Consider the following 22,427-nt stretch of genomic DNA (forward strand, 5'->3'; position numbering starts at 1 on the left):
CTCTTTTTGTTTAGAAAGGTGACTTTCTAAACTGGTGGAAGCTATCAACCTGTGTATAAACCAAAGAAATAATTTGTTTTTAACTATCAGTACATTGCTGCTTTAATTTTTGGCTATGCCATTGTTAACTTTCATTTTGACCCCATTTGCACTATTGCTTCTTTTCTGGAACTTTTCATACACTTTATTAGTCAACAAACCAAATCGAACATCCACTGTGCACATCCTTAGACTGTGCTGGGAAGAATCCAGAAGAGATTTCATGACCAGCCTGGCATACCCTGTTCTGTCCACGTTGTCTACAGGAAACTTAAAATAAATACACATCAAGCCCCTCCCCACCTCTCCACTTGTGATTCCAGCTTTTTCAATACTTTCCTGCTTCATATGTCACACCCTTTCCTTCTCTACTCGTCCCCAAAACAAAACATTAGCCAGGGTATCTACCGTGGCATTTGGAAGAAATACGAGATGAAGACAGCTTTCCTTTAGCAAAAGCGTTAAAGAATGATTCCTCAGCCACACCGTGAGGGGTAAAGAATATTTTCCTCTTGGCTGGAGATGGTGGTAGTAATTAAATAGCCTTTTATTTTATTTTATTTTATTTTATTTTATTTTATTTTATTTTATTTAAAAAAAATTTTTTAATGTTTATTTATTTATTTTTTTTTTTTAAATTTTTTTTTTTTCAACGTTTATTTATTTTTGGGACAGAGAGAGACAGAGCATGAACGGGGGAGGGGCAGAGAGAGAGGGAGACACAGAATCGGAAACAGGCTCCAGGCTCTGAGCCATCAGCCCAGAGCCTGACGCGGGGCTCGAACTCACGGACCGCGAGATCATGACCTGGCTGAAGTCGGACGCTCAACCGACTGCGCCACCCAGGCGCCCCTAATGTTTATTTATTTTTGAGACAGAGAGACAGAGCATGAATGGGGGAGGGCAGAGAGAGAGGGAGACACAGAATCGGAAGCAGGCTCCAGGCTCTGAGCCATCAGCCCAGAGCCCGACGCGGGGCTCAAACTCACGGACTGCGAGATCGTGACCTGAGCTGAAGTCGGCCGCTTAACCAACTGAGCCACCCAGGCGCCCCTAAATAGCCTTTTAAAGAATGAAAATAGCTTTTTTCCCCCCAAAGGTGGTGTATTAACTCTCTGAAACTAACTTCAAAATATTTATTTTGGTTTTATAATACAGTGAAGACACATAAATCTTTTTATTTTTTAAAATTTAATTTAATTTTACTTTTTAAAGTTTATTTTACTTATTTTGTGAGAAAGAGAAAGAGAAGGAACATGGGTAGTGCAGAGAGAGGGAGAGAGACAATCCTAGGCAGGCTGTGCACAGTCAGCGCAGAGCTTGATGTGGGGCTCGAACTCACAAACCATGAGATCATGACCTGAACCAAAATCAAGAGCCAGATGCTTAACCAACTGAGACACCCAGGCACCCCTAAATCTTTTTAAAACCATTTGTATGATGAAGTAATATATGCTCATGTAAGAAAAAACTGAAGGTATAGAAGAATGTAAAGTGAAAAGGAAATTGACTTTACCCTCTCTCTCTGGCATTACCCCAGAGGATTTCTGTGCTTGTACAAAGACATATATTTCTTTTTAAAAAATACATACAAATACTATCATATAGTGTATACATTCTGTAATTTCTGTTTTACACTTAACACTGTATCTTGGACATCTTTCTAAGTCAACACATACGGATATGCTTTATTCTTTTTAGCAACTGCATATTGTTTTATCATTTGAATGCAATATAAAGTCCTATAGTTTATTTAACTAATCACCTCTTAATAGACATTCAGTCAATAATGTAAACATAGAGCTCTGCAAATTTGAGAGAATATTGGGAATAGGAAGCATGATTTCCACAAGTAGATCATTAGGAGTGATGATAGAGAGTCCAGTCCTATTTCTGCTCCTGGTTCCCAGACCCACTGGGAATTAGCCAGAGTGGATCAGCCACTGAAGACACAGCACCATGTGGGTCAGTGCAGATACCCCTGAAGGGCTGAGGTACGAATTCCATCTTCCATTAGGCTGGTTAGTTGTAGTTGATGAGGTATATAGCAGAACTAGTGGATCCCATGGCCATGTGCTAACTGTCATGTCTCCTTTGCTATAAAAATGGGCCTCTTGGTCTGATGTTATGTGAATTTCCATGCCAGTAAGGCAGGCTTTCTCTAAGCCCTTGGATTGTGGTGTAGGAAGGAAAGGCAAAACTCGTCTCTAAAGTTAGTATTGGGGAGCGGGGGGGCGCCTGGTTGGCTCAGTCAGTTGAATGTCCAACTTCGGCTCAGGACATGATCTTACGTTTGTGGGTTCGAACCCTGCATCAGGCTCTGTGCTCACAGCTCAGAGCCTGGAGCCTGCTTTGGATTCTGTGTCTCTCTCTCCTCTCTGATCCTACCTCACTTGCACTCTGTCTCTCTTTGTCTCTCAAAAAATAAAAGAAAACATTAAAAACATTTTTTTTTTAGTTAGTATCAGGGCACCTGGGTGGCTAAGTCAGTTAAGCGTCGGACTTCAGCTCAGGTCATGATCTCATGGTTTGTGAGTTTGAGCCCCACTGTCAGCAAGGAGTCTGGAGCCTGCTTCAGATTCTGTGTCCCCTTCTGTCTCTGGCCCTCCCCCACTCACGCTCTGTCTCTCTCTGTCTCTCAAAAATAAAATAAACAAAAATAAATAAAACATTAAAGCTAGTATCAATTCCAGTGAGGACAAATCACTATCCCCTCCACATAGCAGCCACTGTCCTTAAAGGACAGCGCACCTCTGCGCCTCAGTATCAGTCGTTTCTGCTGTCAGGTTGGGTAACTCAGTAGCAGCAGTAGCCAGATCAGCCTTGCAGAGAGGGGGCCGTGCTTTGGGGCCATTCATAACCACCATTTCTGCAGCCATGACCACTGTGTTCATGGGTCAGTTACACAGGCACTGGGGTGGCCAAGAACGGAGCAGGCTCACCCCCACCAGAAATACATCTGCCAGGTTTCTCAGTGAGTTTTCTGTAGTAGATGCTCTCTGGTGGGCATTAGTGTGAAGCCCAAAGATCCTCAAGGTCTGTGCTCACTCCCACAAGTGCAATTTATGCCTCTTCTCCAAATGACCTTTCAGCCTTGTCCCTTCCATACTCTTAGTCAACTAGAAAGCTATCTGCCTCTACCCACGGGTCCATATATATCTCAGGTCCTTTCTACCTTCATACAAAGTGAGCCATTGAGTGCACCACTTGAAGCTATGTTCGGTGGAAGGATGCCCTTTCACCATTGTCCTTCAAGGCCCCTCCTGGTGGCAGTTCATTTTCAGGTAGGGCCAGCATACTGAGCTGAGCCATCTGTGAGTTGGACTTGAGGTTTTTCTCCCATTACCTGGAAACTCCCATTAAACCATGTATGTACGTTGAAGGAGAGGTGACAGTACAATAAAATAGATGGCATGGGAGAATTGACCACCTCTTTTTGTCTTGCCCGTTCCCTCCAGACCTGCTTGAGCCTGATCACACATGTATCGTTGTCACAGCATAGAGTACTGCTGCTGCCTCCGTGCAATCTTATGGGATGGGTCTCTGTTACCCACTTCACAGCGGGCAGCTCTGGCAGCTCTTGGGCACATAATCACTCGATGTCTCGTGGTCAGGTGCTCAGTCTCCATTAGGGCTCGTGACACACCAGAGGCTAGACAGCACTAGCGTGATTGGATATACTGACTCACGTCTATGGCCACAGTGCCCTGAACACACCCGATCTTGTCTGGATGTACTGACTCATATGACCTGAGTGGTACGGTAGCTTTGATGTGCTGTAAAGTTCTATCTTGGGTCCTACTCAGTATTGGCAGCCTTCCTGATTACCTGGTGAACGAGAGCAGTATTCCCAAGAGCTAGTCCGTGGTGCACATGTTTAAGATATGCTGCCTCCCGAATCTAAAGAGACCCACCTAGTGCAATGCCTTGTTTTAGTGGTGGGCAATACAAGGTGCAACAATTTGTCCTTTAGAGTGGATGTCTCAGCATGCCCCAGGCCTTTGGACCCCTAGAACGTTAACCCATGACATACCCATGAACGTTTCTGCCACCCTCTGGCATTAATTGGGCATTCAGAATACTTGTCATTTCCTGCTCACCAGAAGGTCCATTTAACTTGAAGTCATGAATACGGTAGACCAGCATGATATTCTGTGGAATGTCAAGATGATCAAAGTCCCTTTAGACTCTATTGTAACACAGAGCAGAAGAGTTAACCTAGGCCTTGGGCAAAATAGTGAATGTGGACTGCTGTCTGTTCCACAAAAAATGAACTGCTTTTGATCCTCCTTACTGATAGGGATTGGGAAGAATACACTTATCAGATCAATGATGAATGCATGATCTGATGAATTGCATGTCAGGTGCCAGAGACTGTGTAGATCTCTTCCAGGAGAGATACCACGTCTGGCCCAGCACCTGCATTTGGAGGTATGACTTGGTTGAGTTTATAGTAGTCTACCAGGTGAATTGAGTGGGATTATGATGCGGACTGCCACCCCTGCATCCTTTACGTCTTTGATGGTGCTAATCCATCATTTCCTTTTGGGATGTGGTTTGTTCCGATTTCCTCTTTTGGCCAGGATTGGGTTGGGGAGTGTGTGCAATTTCAAGGCCTTCTCTTTGGCCCTTTCTGCCATATTGCCTCTTACTCCCAACTGGTTGTGAAACCAGTGTGAAGGTTTGTGAACTACTAGTGTATCCATCCTTATTATGCACTTGGAAGTGGAGGAAATAACCTCAAGGGCAGAACTGTGGACCCAATAGGCCCCACTGTGAGCCATTACTCGAAGCTGGGGCCATGACAGCATTTTGGATCCCCAGATGTCAGTGCCAGCTCAGACTTTGCAGCTAGCCACAGCCCTTGAAAGGTCTGAGTATTTCCCTTTCCCCTGTTACTCTGGTAAACAGCCACAGATCCCTTTGGGAAAGGATTGAGAAATACTTGTGGTGGCATTGCAGGATCCCTCGGCACAGGACTCAATCAACAGCACTTTGGTACACACCGACTTAGATCTAGAAACTGGGTGAGAAACTGTAGTTTTCCATTCTGACGGGCAACCTTCTGTTTGTCATTTCTCAATTGTTTCTGGTAACACAAGTCAAGTAACACACCTGCCAGCCGCTCTTCTATTTCACTTATAAGAACACCATGGTTAGTTTTTATCTGGGCATCAGCACAGATTTCGGGAAGCATCGGGCCTCGCTTCCCATAATGGTACCAGAGGGCCTAGTTCCATGGGAGCATCTCCAGCCGAGAGAGGATGGCTGCCACTGAGCTTCTCAAAGATACCAGTGACCTCCTTGCCTGTGCCTTCTATACTGCGTTAGTGGAGGAAGGAAAGACTGTCTCCAGGTGTCCTTGTCAGGAAATAAGTCCCAAGTCACAGGACAGTGCTCCCATATCAGTGAATTTCCCTCTCCAGCCTTATATGTCACCACTGCCATGGTCGAAGGCCCCAAGATTTCTGCCGTACTTACCAGCCAGGTCTTGTAACGCTTTCAGTTATTTCCTCCTGGATCAAGAGCCACCTTTCCCTGCTTGAGCTCTGCTCCAGCTGCATCCTAGTTACACAGGTCTGTGGCCCTGGGAAGAGTGGGGATAGAATCTAAGGAGGACATGCATCATCCTCCCAAGAAGACACCTGCCTCAGTGATATTTCTGGTATTCCCACAGTCTCTGTATGAGAGGAAGTGTTTCACCTTTGGCAAAAGAGCAGAAGCTGTTTCTCCCAGCCCAGAGGGTTCAGGGCAATTTGAGAATTTAAGATTCTCAGGCTCATTACCCTAAGTGTCTCTATTCCAGATCTCAGCGCCCCTCTCTTTTCTCACCAGAGCCTTGCCTTTGGCATAAGAGACCCGTTGAAGCTGTACATCGTCTCCTTTGTATCTCTGCTGTTCTTAAGTCCTAAGCCTGATTTTAGCACCATCTGTCCTGTGTCCGCAGGAGATAAATGTCTCTTTAAATACTACATAGAGGCCTTCTGATTCTCACAGTTTGCTGGTGGCTAACCCAAACCTGTCATTCTCTTTTTTTTCCTTCAACGACCTGAAGGTGTTAACAAAAGCCAGCTCTCTCAATAACCCTGTAATTACCGTTAGCCCATACCACTCACCAGCCGCTGCTATTGTATGAGCCAACCGCACTGCCTTCAAAACCACTCCTGACAACAGCCTTACTAATTATGTTGAGGCAGTTCCCCAGGGCTTCCTCTCACCTCACTTACCACCAGCAGTGGGGTCCCTGTTGCCATCTGCCTGGTGGATGGATCCAGTTCCAGAATCCCATTCTGAAGATCCGCTAGCTACGGCCACTTCTAGTACCAACTATCTCAGCCTGTGCACCTCCTATAAAGTCAAGTCTGAGATCAGGGATTGCACGTTCGTAGTTTATTTGGGGGAAGTAATACCAGGGAGCAGGAGTAAGGGACAGGGGAGAGGGAAATGGGGAAGGAGGGAAAAGCAATGAAAGAGACAACAGGGACTCAACCTGCCAGGTCTCTGTAAGGAGCCAGAGGACTGAAGAGATAAGCATATAGCTACCACTTCCTGTCCCCCTTGCTCAAGGGTTCCCCCATGGAGGACTGAAGAGATAAGCATATACCTACCACTTCCTGGCCCCCTTGGTCAAGGGTTCCCCCATGGAATGTTAACTGCTGCAAGTTTGAGTCACCCACCAGCATCCTGTACCTCAGCACCCCAGAAGCCCTGGGGCAGAAGGCAAAAGATACAGAATGTAGCTGAGATGAGGGCCTGTTGGATACATCCACATGAAGCTGGTTGCTGCAGCAACAGTTAAATTAGAAGATGGGCTGACACTGACCTTGCTGTTCGAAATACTCCAGGCAGGAGTGAGACCCATTGGAATGGTAGATCCTTCTGCCTGGAACATGTTTCTGGCCATCTCCATGGCTTGTACCTTCTTCAGATCTTTTTTTAATTTGTCACCTTTGCCCTGAAGTCTTCCCTGATCACCCTGTTTTAAATTGTATCCCCCACCATGCTACTACTGTGCCCCATACCTTCTTTCTTTCTTTCCGTAAAATTTATCACCATCCAGGGTACTCAACTATAAGCTCCCTGAGAGCAGAGATTTTTCTTAGCCATGTTAAGTATGGTAATCTCAGAGCTTACAGTAATGTCCAGCACAAAGTAGGGCTCAGCATAGGTTTTTGAGTAATAATATATAAAAATGAATATATGAAAATAGAACTTTTTCATATTTTTGGATTACTTCCTATTTTCCTACATATTTTTAAAATTTTTATTACTGAAGTATAGTTGAAATACCATGTTATATTAGTTTCAGGTGCACAATGTAGTGATTCAACAATTCCATACATGACTCAGTGCTCACCATGATAAGTATAGTCACCATCTGTCACCATATAATGTTTTTACAGTCTTATTGACTGTCTTCCTTCTGCTGTAATTTTCATCCTGTGACTTATGTATTTTATAACTGGAAGTTTGTACCTCCTAATCCCCTTCACCTATTTCTCGCATCTCCCCCACCCTATTTGAATACATACATATATATGTAAAAATATACATTAATTTATAATATACAATATTATACATAAATATATATATTTAAATTATGAGTGGGGGAGGGGCAGAGGAAGAGGAAAAGAGAATCCCAAGCTCCACATGGACAGCGCAAAGCCCAGTGTGGGACTTGAATGCACAAACTGTGAAATCATGACCTGAGCCACCTAGCTGCCCCAATTTTTTTTTCAGTTTATTTATTTTTGGCAGAGAGAGAGCGCAGGAAAGGGGCAGAGAGAGACGGAGAAAGAGAATCCAAAGCAGGCTGTGCACTGGGATCGTAGAGCCCGACACAGGGTTTGAACCCACAAACCTGAGCAGAAACCAAGAGTCAGACATTGAACTGACTGAACCACCCAGGTGCACGTAGGTGCCCCTATTTTTATATATTTTTAATGAAATTATTCAGTAGTTTCTATTTTCATATATTTTTATAAAATCATTCAGTGACTTGCCTTCTTTATTCAACATTCCATCATTGTCATTGGGCCAGTAGATAGACCCATGTTAATTTTGTTCTTTTTAACCATTACAAAGTATTCAGTATTTCATGCTTTGAATGTACCACAATTTATTTTACCATCCTCTTTAATAAAAGATGTTGGCGTTGTTTTAATTTTTTGCTTTTACAAATAATGCTGCAATAAATACCCCTGTACATATATTTTTATACAATGGGCTTTTATTTATGTAAGGTATATTTCTGGAAGTGGTGTGCTGGGTAAGATAGGTGATGTGCGTGTATTTCCATAAACTTTATTTTTTAGAACAGTTTTAGATTTCCAGAAAAATTGAGATGATCATGCAGAGAGTATCTACATAAATTACTTGGAATTCCTGTACATAGACTTACTTATTCTCCCCTAATCATTCATTCATTCACTCATTCAATCAGTCATTTATTTATGTTAGTAGAGACTCATGGATATTTGTGTCGCTATGACATATCCCCATCAATGCAGTGTTAGTGTTTGTTTTGTCCTAGCACTTTCCTTGATGGCACTATAAGATGCCCCAGCCTCATCTTGTATTTCTCATGCCTTATCTAGAATTATCCATTTTCTCTGAGGAACTCTGGTTCCTTCTGCTGGAGAATGAATGGTATTAGAAACCAAGATCTGGGCTCCATGTGTACTTCTTGCTGCTAGGGTGTGGTTGCTTCTAGGCTCTCTCAGCTGACAGAGCAAGGAAATATGTGTGTGTATACTAACCTGTGCGTATAGACGTACCTGTAGTTATTCCTGTATGTAACCACCTGTATCAATACTAAGCTAAACATGAGTTCCTGCTGATGTCTCCAACTCTAACCCATGGATGGAGCAGATCATGGATTACACTAGCCTCTTCTCCTTGCTTATCATTAACCCTGTGCCAACAGGGGAAACTGGTTTTCATTATCCAGCATTCATTTACTTGTTTAATTCAGTGTATAATGTTATTAGAATTGTCAATTCCGGGGTGCCTGGATGGCTCAGTGGGTTAAGCGCCTGACTCTTGATTTGGGCTCAGGTCATGACCTCACAGTTCATGACATGGAGCTCTGCGGTTGGCCTTTTGGCTTTGCCCTGACAGTGTGGAGTCTGCTTGGGATTCTCTCTCTCTCTCACTCCCTCTGCCCCTCCCCTACTGGCGCGCACATATGCACTCTCTCTCTCAATATAAATAGACATAAAAAACAAACAAACCAGAATTGTCAATTCCTATTCCCCTGAGAAACAACTTTATCACTAAGAGTACCTTATTGATACTTTTATGTGTAGTTCCTTTTGCCTTTAGTCTTACAGACTCTAACCACCTCCAAAGTTACTCCCCTCGCCCCCACCCCCACTGCCACTGAAGTTGTTTCATACATTAGTAATACAGGTAGATTTTTTTGTTATTAGATTCTGCATTCTAACATAGGATTCCCCAACCTCCTAAATGATTTTTTAAAATTTGCATACATTAAGGTTCACTCTTGGTGCCGTAACATTCTGTGGGTTTGGACAAATGCATAATGTCACATATCTTCCAATACAGTATCATGCAGAATAATTTTACTGACCTAAAAATCCTGTTTCACCTTGTATTTCCCCCCGTGTCCCCTGAACTCCTGGCAATCACTGATCTTTTTACTGTCTCCATAGTTTTGCTTTTGCTGGAATGTCATATAATTGGAATCATACAATATGTAGTCTTTCCAAACTGGCTTCTTTCACTTAATATGCATTTAAATTTTATACATGTCTTGTCATGACTTGATAGCTCATTTCTTTTTATCTCTGATGAATATCCCACTCCACTGTGGATAGAGCACAATCTTTTATCCTTTTGCCTATAGGAAGACCATTTGCTTCCAATTTATGGTGATTATAAATAAAGCCATCATAAACATTTGTGTGTTTTTTAAAAAATTTTTATTTTAGAGGAAAAGAGAGAGAGTGCACACACATGCATGAACTGAGGTGGGGAGGGGCAGAGGGAGAGAAAGGGAGAATCCTAAGCAGGCTTCCACTCTGCATGGAGCCCCACATGGAGCTCAATCCCACCACCCTGGGATCATGACCTGAGCTGAAATGAAGAGTTGGATGCTCAACCGACTGAGGCACCCGGGTCCCCCTGTGTGCAGCTTTTTATGTGACATAAATTTTCAAATGATTTGGGTAAATACCTAGGGGTGTGACTGCTGGATCATATAGTACAACTATGTTTAGCTTTGTGAGAAACTACCAAACTGGCTTCCAAAGTGGCTGCCCCATCTTGCATTCCCACCAGCAGTGAATGAGAGTTCTGTTGCTCAGTATTGTCATCAGTATTTGGTGTCCTCAGCTGTTTTTGGATTTTAACCATTCTAATAGGTGTGTAATGGTAGCTCATTATTTTTTTTATTTATTTTTAAATTTTTAAAAATATTTTAAAAAACTTTTTTACATTCATTTATTTTTGAGAGAGACAGATCATGAGTGGGGGAGGGGCAGTGAGAGAGAGAGAGAGAGAGAGAGAGAGAAAGAGAGAGAGAGACACACACACACACAGAATCCGAAGCAGTCTCCAGGTTCTGAGCAGTCAGCACAGAGCCTGACGTGGGGCTCAAACCCACAAACCGTGAGATCATGACCTGAGCCAAAGTCAGACGCTCAATGGACTGAGCCACCCAGGGGCCCCAATGTTTATTTATTTTTGAGAGAGAGAGAGAGAGAGAGACAGAGACAGAGACAGAGTATGAGTGGGGGGAGGGGCAGAAAGAGAGGGAGACACAGAATCTGAAGCAGCCTCCAGGCTCCGAGCTGTCAGCACAGAGCCCGACACAGGGCTCAAACTCATGGACCTTGAGATCATGACCTGAGCTGAAGTTGGATGCTTAACCCACTGAGCCACCCAGGCACTCCGGTGTCTCATTATTTTTGTAATTTGCAATTCCCCAGTGAAAATATGTTGATCATCTTTTCATATGCTTATTTCCCATCTGTATCTCTTCTTTGGTGAGGTATCTGCTCAGATCTTTTGCCCACGTGTTTTGGGTATATTGTTTTAATAAATACTGCTCGTAACTTTTCCAAAAAGTCTAACCAACCAAGTATGAGAAGATCTGTTTCCCTATATCCTTGGAAGCACTGGATGTTAGGAGTTTGTGAAATGTTTACCTGTTAGGAACCTGAGTCGCCTTACCTTGTTGCTCTGGTTTGCCTTTCTCTGACTACTAGTGAGATTGAGTATCTTTCCATGTCTCTTGGATCATTTGTATTTCCTCTTCTGTGTATTACCTACTTATATCTTTTGCCCATTTCCCTGCATAGGTGTCTTTTTCTTCATAATACATGAAGTATCTTTGTAATAGAAGGGCTATCACCCTTTATTTGTCATGACACACATTTCCCTGCCAATTATGTGTCTTTTGACATCGTCTTGAGTGTTTTTGTTTTTTGTTTTTGTTTTTGTTTATTGTGGTAAGTTACACAGAACATAAATTTTACCATTTTAACCATTTTTAAGTGTTTAGTCCGGTGATGTTAGGGCATTCACAGTGGCATGCAGCCATCACCACTGCCTCTACCACCCCTCCTGACTTTGGTCTGGTCAGACCTTTCTCTCCCTCCAGGACTCAGCTCAAGGCCACTTACTCAGGGACAGTTTCTCTGAGGTAGCCTAATCCCTTGTATATGTGGAGCTCTTCGTGACACTTCTTTGTTTAATGCCTGAGTCTCCTGTCCCCTTTGACCAGTGTGCCTCTAGTGCCTAGAACAGTGTCTGAGATGAAGCAGGTGCTCTGTGGATCTTTGTTGAATAAATGAACACAGCCAGGACAGGGAATGATTTTAAAATATCTGCTGCTCTGGAATGTTTTCTGATCACCCAGAATCCTGGCAACCTAGAGACCGTTAATAATTTAGTTTAAAGTATTTAATATTTAAAAGTCCCAGTCAGAATTTAGTCTTAGCAATCAATTTTTCTAAATTAAACTTGTTCTTAAAATAAGTGGAGAAACAATTTATTACCCATTTTCAGTTATATGCAGATTATCTCGTGGGGGGAGTTAGGAGAGACAGGTGGTTTAAAAGCCATATGACCTGTCTTGCTAGAAGCAATTTGATGATATATATCACAAATCTTAAATGTCTAAGTCCCTATCTGTTTGTCTATCTATATCTATAGATAAATTTATATGTAGCTATCTATATATAACTATAGATCTATATATATAGCTGGCCAATGTATGGTAAAAAGTACTCTCATGCTCCTGACCTAGGTGTAAATATCTGTGATCCTTTTGGAAAGCAATTTGGCCTTCTTTAGAACCATAAAGCTGTATTTTTGGTGCTCTAGATAGTGTCTACCTAACTTCCTCAAGATCTTCCCTGGACCACCCACCATCCGCAAACTAGGCACCCTTGCCTTGCTTTTGGTAGCATTTATCATAGCTGTAATTACTTGTTCAGTATCTCCTTTCCCTCTTAGATTCTAGGCTCTTGGAGGGTAGGGGCGTGACTCACTTTGTCTCTATGTCCTTAAGACTTTATCTCATGCACACTAAAATCAATAAGTAGCTGTTGAATACTCTGAGTAGAGAAAATCATCCTACGTAAAAATAGATTTAACTCCAAATAATAATATCAGCAGTTACCCTTCATGAAGAGGCTACTGCACTCAACTGACACTGTTCAGTGCTCCTTGTGTGGCATTATCACAGCAACCCTTGAGCTTCCTGCTCTCACTGATGGAGGTTGAGGCCTGAAGTGAATGTATTCAAAGTTAAGGTCAACCAGTGAGTAATTTGTTCACCAAAACCTTACTTACAACAGCCACAAATTGGAAAGAATCTACGTGTTATCTGAAGAGACTATCTTACAGTTACTAGGGTTTTGGCTTTGCAAAGGTGTATAGTAATAGAAAGACGGGTGTAGTATATGTTTAGTCCCCCTTGGTTCAGTGGATACTGTTGTAACAGTGCCCTTCACCTCTCACGGGGTACCCACGCTCGGGCTCCAGCACTACAGTGCCTGGTTAGTGCCCACTAGGTGCATCAGGGTTGCGGGGGAGGAAGCCAGACAGAGAAAGTGACATCCGGATGAAGGGAGTGTTCCAGAGAGAGAGCCAGGTGAGCAGGTCCTGAGAGGAAAGGGAGCACCAGCCTTCAGGGAAGTGAGTGAAGTTGAGGGCCTTTGGGAGGAAGTTATGAGAGATGAAGCTGGAGACATAAGCAGAAGCCAGACTGAGAGGACCTTTGGGGTTTATCCTGAGGTAGCAGCACCCTGCCACAATCCCTGCAGATGTGCACATGACAAGGTGGGGGCACCAGTCTTGGTATCCAGAGAAGGTCTGGGTATTCATTTGGGTACAATTGATCTATCTGTACTTGTGCTTCAAAGGCTGGCTGGAGATATAAATGAGGACTGCATATCGAACATGGAAAATTAAAAGAATCTAACATTTGAAGTCTGGACCTGTGGACAGCGATTTTTCAGAGCCTGAAAGAAAACCCCTGCTTTCTGCTAATTATGTCGTAATGCTACTGTTTCGGCCCTTTGAGCTGATTGTTTGCTGTTTGAGACATCTAAGTCCGTGCAGTTTTTTTTTTTAGTTCAAGACAGCAGTCAGATCTGCCCTACTCTGTCTGGAAAATGTTAGTTCAGGCTAAACGTTTCCAGGTATGTTAACATAAATAAGAGATTTTATAGTTTGTAGGGCCCTCTGTTCTAAGGCCCACCTGGGACTAATGGCCCTTAGAGTATCGTGGCTTTGTTTTACCAAGTGTAATATCTACGGGAAGAATTTCATATCTTGATGGTTACAGAGGGATTTTACAAAGAAAGCGAGAAAGTACCTGTCTCGTTTAGTATTTCCCTTGCTGGCTGCTTCTCTTCTCACTGCGCGTACAAATATCACATGCAGTTCAAGATCTTCACTTTTTCTCCTACCTTTTTTACCTTTTATGAAGTATCTGCTCATCCGTGATTAATACCTCTGGCTACCTCTTGAATCACCTGGAGAATTTTGAGAGAAAACAAGATGCTTGACCCCTAAGACCAATTCAGTGTCTCTGGGCATGGGGCCTACACATCTGTGGTTTCAAAAGACCCCCTGTGAGCTGGTACAGGTTCTCCACTGTGGCATAAACTTAGTAGTTTCAAGAAAGAGTGATGTTTTATTTCTCACAATTCTGTGGCTTGGGGAAGGGTTCCTTCAGTCGGTCTTGCCCGGTTCACTCAGGCAGCTGAATTTAAGTTGGCGGCGGCTGGGGAATGAGCTCAGCGAGGACACCTGGGCCTCTCTGCCTGAGGTACTTCATCCCGGGCTTCTTCAGGACTGAGCCTTGTGCTTTGTTTTCTTGGACTTCTAGAATGAAGCGGCAGTAGTGTCCCCTGGCTTCTAGGACCGGCCTTAGGAAGCCTTATGGCTCCTTCTTTTGTTTCTTAGACCAGTGCCTGGAGGCCTTCACATCCTGGAGAAAGTTAATCACTGTGTCTCCCTTCACAATTATTAGTTTGCCTAGTTGTAGTTCAGACAGGATTATGGACAGAAGCGTCCAGGAAGCTAAGCGCAAGGTTTATCTTTGGCAACACAATATCTATTCCCCACTTTTTTTTTTTTTTCCTCTACATGCACACCTTCAGGCACATCATTTTTCTGTCTTAAAACGTTTCATCAAGCTAGGAAACATGATTTACTCCTTCTTTCACAAATAATTATCAAATGTCTATTATGCTTAACCGACTGAGCCACCCAGGCACCCCCCATCTATTATGTGCAAAGCCCTGGGCTGGGAGGACAGCCACATCGTTTTGAGGCAACAGGAGAATCCTGAGGTCATGATTCTTCTTTTCATGGAATATTGTATCTATTGACAGCAGAGGATGTTAATCAAATGAATGATCTTAGTAATTCCAAAGGATTGCCAAGGAGACATAGTTCAGGGGGGCTAGGAGACATACAAGGACACTGAACCAGCCTGGGGAGGTCCAAAGACACCTCTTTAGGAAGGGACATTTGATCCTCATCTGAAGATGAACTTGCATTAACTAAATATCGCCCCCTCTTTTTCATTCTCCTTTCTTTTCTGGCCTTCCCATCTCTCTCTTTGCCTTCACCAACCACCTAGGTTATGCTGTAATCATTTTTTTTTATAACTTTGTTTTTATTTTTAATTTCTTTTTAATGTTTATTTTTGAGAGAGAGAGTGCACAAGTGGGGGAGGAGCTGAGAGAGAGCTGGGGATAGAGGATCTGAAGCAGGCTCCTCACAGACAGCACAGAGCCTGACGTGGGGCTTGAACTCATGAACCCTGAGATCATGACCTGAGCCAAAGTCAGAGGCTTAACCGACTGAGCCACCCAGGTGCCCTTATGCTGTAATTATTTACAAGCCGCTGACAAACAGCTCCTCGAGAGAAGTAAGATCATACTGTTTACAGCCTCCTTCAGTCCAAGACAAGAAAGTTCCCAAAGGACAAACAGCTCTCTTTTAATTGGATCAAAGTTGGAGAAAGCGGTCTTTCACGGCCCCAGCTTAGCACCTTGCTTTTTGTGTTTTCAGCAACTCAAGCATCCCAACCTGGTTAACCTTATCGAAGTCTTCAGAAGGAAGCGGAAACTTCACCTGGTGTTTGAGTACTGTGACCACACCGTTCTCCATGAGTTGGACAGACACCAAAGAGGGTGAGTGATCCATCCCTTACAAATGAAACACGGCACCACACGCCAGGATTCATGAGGGAAAATTAGCAATGGCCCCTTTTGCAGATCGGGCAAGAACAGGTTTAGTCCGCTGCTGGGCCTGACAGCAGAAGAGTTACTGAAAAGGCTGGGAAGCGGGTCATAACTAATTGTTTTCATGAAGAAAGCAGCAGCATTATTAGGTTGAACTTCATTTCTTTGTTATATTATCTGTGCATAGAAGCCCTCTTGGTCTCTAAGAAAGAAAAGGAAGATTACTGGTTAGTCGTGCCTGACTAGGGAGGTATAAGGACTCAGAGATTGAAGGCAAGAGTCCAAAGACGACGGCCAATAGGAGGCTTAAGGCGAAAACAAATTTAACACTTCAGCTGAAGCGATCTGGGAGTCTGGTCTGGTGTCTTGGTCAGGAATTCTTTGGTTACAGGTGACAAGAACCCACTTAAGGCAAGTGTAGGTGAAAAAGGAATGTTGGGGTGGCTGTGGCCGGGAAGGATGGCATGACTTGGGGGCTCTGGTGACCTTATCACACACCCCTTTCTGGCATGGGCAGCTGCTTTGTGTGCATTACAGGAAGGCTTGGTGAGCAGACAGAGCTTTTGTTTGAAAAAAGAAAAAAAACACACAAAAGTGTGTGTGTCCCTTCCTCTGGTTGACAGTAGCCTCTTGCCAGAGTAAGCGGAGTGCAGGCTGGACTTGGGCACCCACCCACTCCTCAACTGGATGCTTAAAGCACCGTCAGTGGTGCATTTTCTCTCTCTCCCAACTCTTCTCTGTGCTGGCTTCATTCTGCCTTGCAGAGGAGTCTTATAAGGTGGCTTTGGGAGAGTATGTGTCAATGGTATACGATAGAAGGGGGAAAATACGAAATAGGAAGCATTGCCACGGGCTTTTATCAACCTATGTAGCTATTCTAGAGGAAAGAAAGTTCTAGAAGAAGGTAGCATCTGCATATAAAGTCATTGGAAGACTCTGCTTCAGTTCAAGTGATGGAGCTAACCTGGAGGCTAATCACTGTGGCCAGATGGAGAGGGTAGAATGTTTAGCAGGCCTGGAAGATAGGATTCAACGTGGATCCAAGAAGACTTCCTGGAGGAGGTGGCCTTTGAGTTGAATAGTGAGAGACTTCAAACATGTGAGCAGGGAAGGATAGCCCATCCCCTCCTTTTGCTGTGCTCCTGGGAGCCCAGCTTTGGCTGAGGACAATATGCAGAGTGGCCTCGTGTATCAGAATGGTGGACTGGTGCCCCATCCCTGCTCACAATCACACCCCGTGACTGGAACCTGTGGCTCTCTCAACAGTGCTTTCAAACCCCGGCCAAGTGTTTGCTCTTTGCCACGTGGTGGTAGTTATGTGATCAGCCATGATATCCAGACAAATAGGATTAAAGCAGCTTGTGGTTTGTGAGTGACCATGGCATAGGCTTTTCGTGTTAATTTACACAGCCAGAGAGAGCCCAGAGAACAGACGCTTCTCTGCAGAAAGTCATTGATACAGAGAAATTATGTGTTCAAGGGAGGAAAACTGTTAGTATGTTGATATTTGCTCTTTTGATAGCTTGCAACTGACATTTCAGTTAAACCTATTAGTATAAATTACTCCTGGCTATGTGCTACTAGGGAGATGTTGCAGGGAGCTTGATGAATCATGTTAGGTTGAGTCACTTGGAAACACTGATCAGTGGGGGGCTGAAAGCAGTTGGGAGTCAATTCTTTTTTTGGCATATAGTTTGAGCAGAAGAAAAAAGGAAAGGACAAGGAGTGATTAGAGTTTGGAAGCAGATTTTTTTTTTAACTCCACTGGCTAAAATATGTTATGCATGTTCCAGGAAATAGAAAGTGCTTTAATATGGAGGTGGGTAAGGGAAGGACCAGTAGATACATGTGAGGTTAAGTACAAGCAACATTTCCAAATGATGATGTGCTGTGGTTTGTTAAATAGAAGATTGACTGAAGGAATGCTGATAAATGAGCAAACTTAAAAAATAAGATTTATTCTAAACCAAATTATATTCATTTATTTATTTTGAAGTTTTTTTTGTTTTTAAAAATAAAAGTTACTTTCCATTATACTGAATAGTTGACAATTCTCCAATCTATTTTAAATGCTATTTCAAATTTTTGCTTGTCATCATTAAGGAGTAAATGTCATTAAACTGCATCAACCAAAGATTTTGAAATTCATAGGAAACCTTTTGTTTTTCAACTTAGAAATTTCCCATATCATAAAATAGCACTTTATAAGTACATCCCCCGTAAAAGTGGGTCAACATCACATGTGTGACCTTTGGCAAGTTGCTTTCAGGTGTTCTCACCTGTGAAAATGAGAGTTTAGGACCAGGTGAAGTTTAAGGGGACTCTCAGGTCTAAAGTGCTATGAATTGTTGATCTGATACCCTAGAGGTCAGAAGACGGCAGGTCTCCTTCAACATCATGTTTAATCTGTTGGATAATATCAACAAAGGATAGCATGCGGACGCCGGTGTTTTCCTGGTGTCAGGTGGGGTCCTCCTTCGGTTTGTGCACTCACTCCAGAATGTCCCGTGATCACCATTTTGTATTTCTAAGTACAAATTTCTGAAATACAAAGTGGATATTACCAGTCCTCTTTATAAAACCCTGTAATAGCTCCCCAAAGCTTACTGATGTGATCCTAACATGGGACACCAGGTTTCACAGCCCCATTTCTCCCCAGATTGCCACATAAAACGTGACACTGCCCCATGGAATCATTTCCATTCTGAGCCTCGTTCAGTAGGACAGTTGCTTTCTCAGTCTGCATTGCCCTACCTTCTCTACTCTGCCTACACACCCCTGCCTGTCCTTCAGATATGACTCAAATATGACCTCCTGTGTGGTAACTATTTTAGCTGATGGTGAGAAGAGTCAGGAGTTCCTTTCTTTGGTATCCATAGTATCTTCTGGGATTATTTCTATTACAGACTCCATTTGCACAGTAAATTGTAAAAATCTTCAAGGGCAAGAGCTGTGCCTTCCTCCCCTGTGTATCCCCAGTATCTTGTACCTTAATTCTCGGCACTTGGTATATCCCTAATACTTGTTGTGGGATGACCAAGTTAGCAGACCAATAAACTGATACTTACAAAATGATTTTGAAGAAGGGTAATAACAACAGTGTTTCGATTATTTTTCACTTTAAGATAGTTACTTTGACTAAAACTTCTAAAATCTGGGGAGCCTGGCTCGCTTAGTTGGTAGAGCATGTGACTCTTGATCTCAGGGTAGCGAGTTCAAGTCCCACTTTGGGCGTGGCGCCTACCTAAAAAATAAATAAAATTCTAAAACCTAATATTGTGAAAGGAAATGATCAGTACACTGCTGGAGCAGCCTCTCCAGAGGGCAGTTTGGCGCATTGTGTATTAACAGCTTTAGAGACAAATCTTAGACCAAGCAACTCTACTTCTAATAATTTATCATAAGAAAATAATTGAGTATATGCACAAAGGTTTAGTTATACAAGTGTTTATTATTAAAGGATTTTCTATGTTTTTTTTTATTAAAAAAAATTTTTAAGTAAGCTCTACACCTACTGTGGGGCTTGAACTCACGACCCTGAGATCAAGAGTTGCACTCTTTACCACCTGAGCCAGCCAAGTGCCCCGTTAAAGGATTTTTTTATAGTGTAAACATTGGAAACAACTGAAATGTCCAATAATAGATGGCTGGTTAAGTAAATTACGGTATGTCTTTACAATGAAATACAGTGGGGCCACTAAGAATCATGCTTATAGATAAAACATACATTGAAATAGGGGTGCCTGGGTGGCTCAGTCGTTTGAGTGTCTGACTTCAGCTCAGGTCATGATCTCACCATTCATGGGTTTGAGCCTCATGGTGGGCTCTGTGCTGACAGCTCAGAGCCTGGAACCTGCTTTGTATTCTGTGTCTCCCTCTGTCTCTGTCCCTCCCCCACTTGCACTCTGTCTCTGTCTCTCAAAAATAAATAAATGTTAAAAAAAAAAAAACCCAAACACTGAAATAGAAAAATGTTCATGAGTAATTGCAAAATGAAGAAAAATGCTATAATAAAAATACATAATTTCCTTTCATAGAATTCATATATATATAGAAAAAAAGAAAAATAATTAATACACTTAATATTTTAATAGTGATACCTTGAATTATGATTGTTATAGTTTTCATTTTACTTATTTTTTAATGTTTATTTATTTTTGAGAGAGAGAGTACAAGTGGGGGAGGTGCAGAGAGAGAGGGGGACAGAGGATCCCAAGCTGGCTCTGCGCTGATAGCAGAGAGCCTGACATGGGGCTCGAACCCACAAACCATGAGATCATGACCTGAGCTGAAATCAGATGCTCAACTGACTGAGCCACCCAGGCGCCCCTGTTTATGTTTTTTAAAATACTTCCCCCATGTTGCATGTATCACTGTGGTTACATTTTAATCATTAAAAATAATTCCTGACAAATAAAACTCAAAAGACCTGTCTCTACTTTGAATCTGAAATGGACACTAATTCATTTCCTCATTATCATGTTTGTAACTTCTTGTACTCCTTTGGAAAGCTTTTGGAAAAGATTCAAATTCATGTTGCTACTAACAAGCAAGTTTGTGCCACAAGACATGTATCCTGCTACAGTGACATAAATATGTATCCATTATAATTTCCAGTGTGGTGCTTATGTTGTTTATATTTGCCCTCAAACAAACATATTACCGTTCCTTATCTTCTGAAGAACTTAATATACTTATTCTTAAACTGTTGGTCTGTCCCCAGTCAAAGTTTGGTAAGTGACTAGTTTCTGGATTCCCTCCTCATTTTCCTATCCCTCTGTAAGTGCAGCCAGACATAATACTTCTTTCCCATTACCACTGGTTCTGCCTCTGACTCTGATGGAGTTTGTTCAAAGAACATCTGGTGGGGGAAGGTTATTACTGCAAGTTTTCAGTTTCTGGCAATGGAATTCCACAACTTTTATAAAACACTAAAACTCTTTATTTTTAGATTAAAAGTGATACATTGTTTGTTGCAATAATGTTTCAAGCAACACAGAAACATAGAAATAAAATTAACAGGTTGAGAAATAGTTTTCTAATTATTTTTCTATGTATATCCATATTTAAATAGATTGTATTCTACATCATTCAGTTCTGTGTTTTTTAAAGAGTATTCAGGCACTATCTCCTGATTCAAACATACCTACTTTTAGGGACACCTGGGTGGCTCAGTCGGTTAAGTGTCCCATTCTTGATTTCCGCTCAGGTCATGATGACCTCATGCTGTTAGCATGGAGCTTGCTTGGGATTCTCTCTCTGCCTATCCCCTGCATGCGCTCTCTCTCTCTTTCTCTCTCTCTCTCTCTCTCTCTCTCACTGTCTCTCAAAATAAGTAAATAAACTTTAAAAAAATAGATAAAATGGACTGATTATATATGTTTTATAACTTGCATTGTTTTATAATTGCATCCCCTAATTTGGAGATGGATGCAAAGAAGCTAGCCCAGGCTAGCAGTCATACTGCCTACTTTCCCTCATCCCAATCCTTTGCCTGCCAAACACCATTCTGATTATAACTTGACTTTGTTTATGGAATTGCACACAAGAAAAGTATAGCCTGGTACTCAAAATTTGAACATGGATGTAGACTCTTCCAAAGCATCTGTTTGTTAAATACGTTCATATTTATTTGAGATGGTATAAGGCAGAGGGCATGGTGGTGACAACCCTCAACATGCCTGGCTCTTGAGTCAGCTATTCCAATCTGGACAAGTTGTTTTCCATGCCTGGAATGCCGTTATCATAGAACATCTCCCTTCACTATCCTCCAGGAGATTCCTGTTGCTTCCTTCTTGTGTGTCAGGCATCCAGTTTTCTCTGTTTCAAGTAATCTTTTATAGTCTACTTCTTTGGGTGGGGTGCTTCCTCCAGGGGCTCCCTGAGAAACGGTGTATGAGAGGTCTAAAAAAGAGAGTTGGGGGGGTGCCTGGGTGGCTCAGTCAGTTGGGTGTCCAACTTTGGCTCAGGTTCATGGTCTCACCACTTGTGAGTTCAAGCCCTGTGTCAGGCTCTGTGCTGACAGCTCAGAGCCTGGAGCCTGCTTCCCTTTTTGTGTCTCCCTCTCTCTTTCTGCCCTTCTCCTGCTCACACTCTGTCTCTTTCTCTCAAAAATAAACAAACATTAAAAAAATAATAAAAATAAAAAAGAGAGATTGAAGTCTTGCCTTTGCACTTTAAAAATTCTTTCACACAGTTGATTGGTATTTTGTGTGAATATAGATTTGTATGTTTGTTTTTTTTAGAAAATAATAGTCCTTCAAAAAAATTTTTTGATATTTATTTATTTTTGAGACAGAGTATGAGCAGGGAGGGGGAGAGAGAGAGGGAGAGAGAGAATCCCAGGCAGTTTCCACGCTCAACGCAGGGCCTGATGCAGGGCTGACCTCACAAGGTCATGACCTGAACTGAGATCAAGAGTCAGACCCTTAACTGCCTGAGCCACCCAGGCTCCCCTTGAAAGCATTTTTGAAGTGCCCTCTATCTTCCAGTGTTAAGAAGTCTGTTGCCATTCTATTTTCTGCTCCTTTGTGAAGTCCGTTTCTTTTTTTATTTCCAGAAGCTTCCTCTCTTTGTTCACAGAATTCTGCATTATGAAAATCATGGGCCTTGCTTTTTACCCCTTATGCTGGCACTTGGTGGGCTCCTTTTGTCTGA

General features: G+C 42.5%; 1 protein-coding gene across 3 annotated transcripts in view; it reads left to right on the forward strand.

Moving 5' to 3' along the window:
* Window positions 1-22,427, forward strand: part of CDKL1 (cyclin dependent kinase like 1) — a 53,027-nt gene that overhangs the window by 13,957 nt on the left and 16,643 nt on the right. For all 3 annotated transcript variants that reach the window (XM_047079692.1, XM_047079693.1, XM_047079694.1), the window contains exon 2: window positions 15,598-15,719. In XM_047079692.1, the coding sequence (XP_046935648.1) occupies window positions 15,598-15,719 (122 nt within the window). The remainder of the gene's footprint in view (window positions 1-15,597; window positions 15,720-22,427) is intronic.

This window comes from Lynx rufus, unplaced genomic scaffold (assembly GCF_022079265.1).
Source record: "Lynx rufus isolate CCGP_SWC_20201006 ecotype Redwood Valley unplaced genomic scaffold, mLynRuf1.p SCAF_17, whole genome shotgun sequence".
NCBI lineage: Eukaryota > Metazoa > Chordata > Mammalia > Carnivora > Felidae > Lynx > Lynx rufus.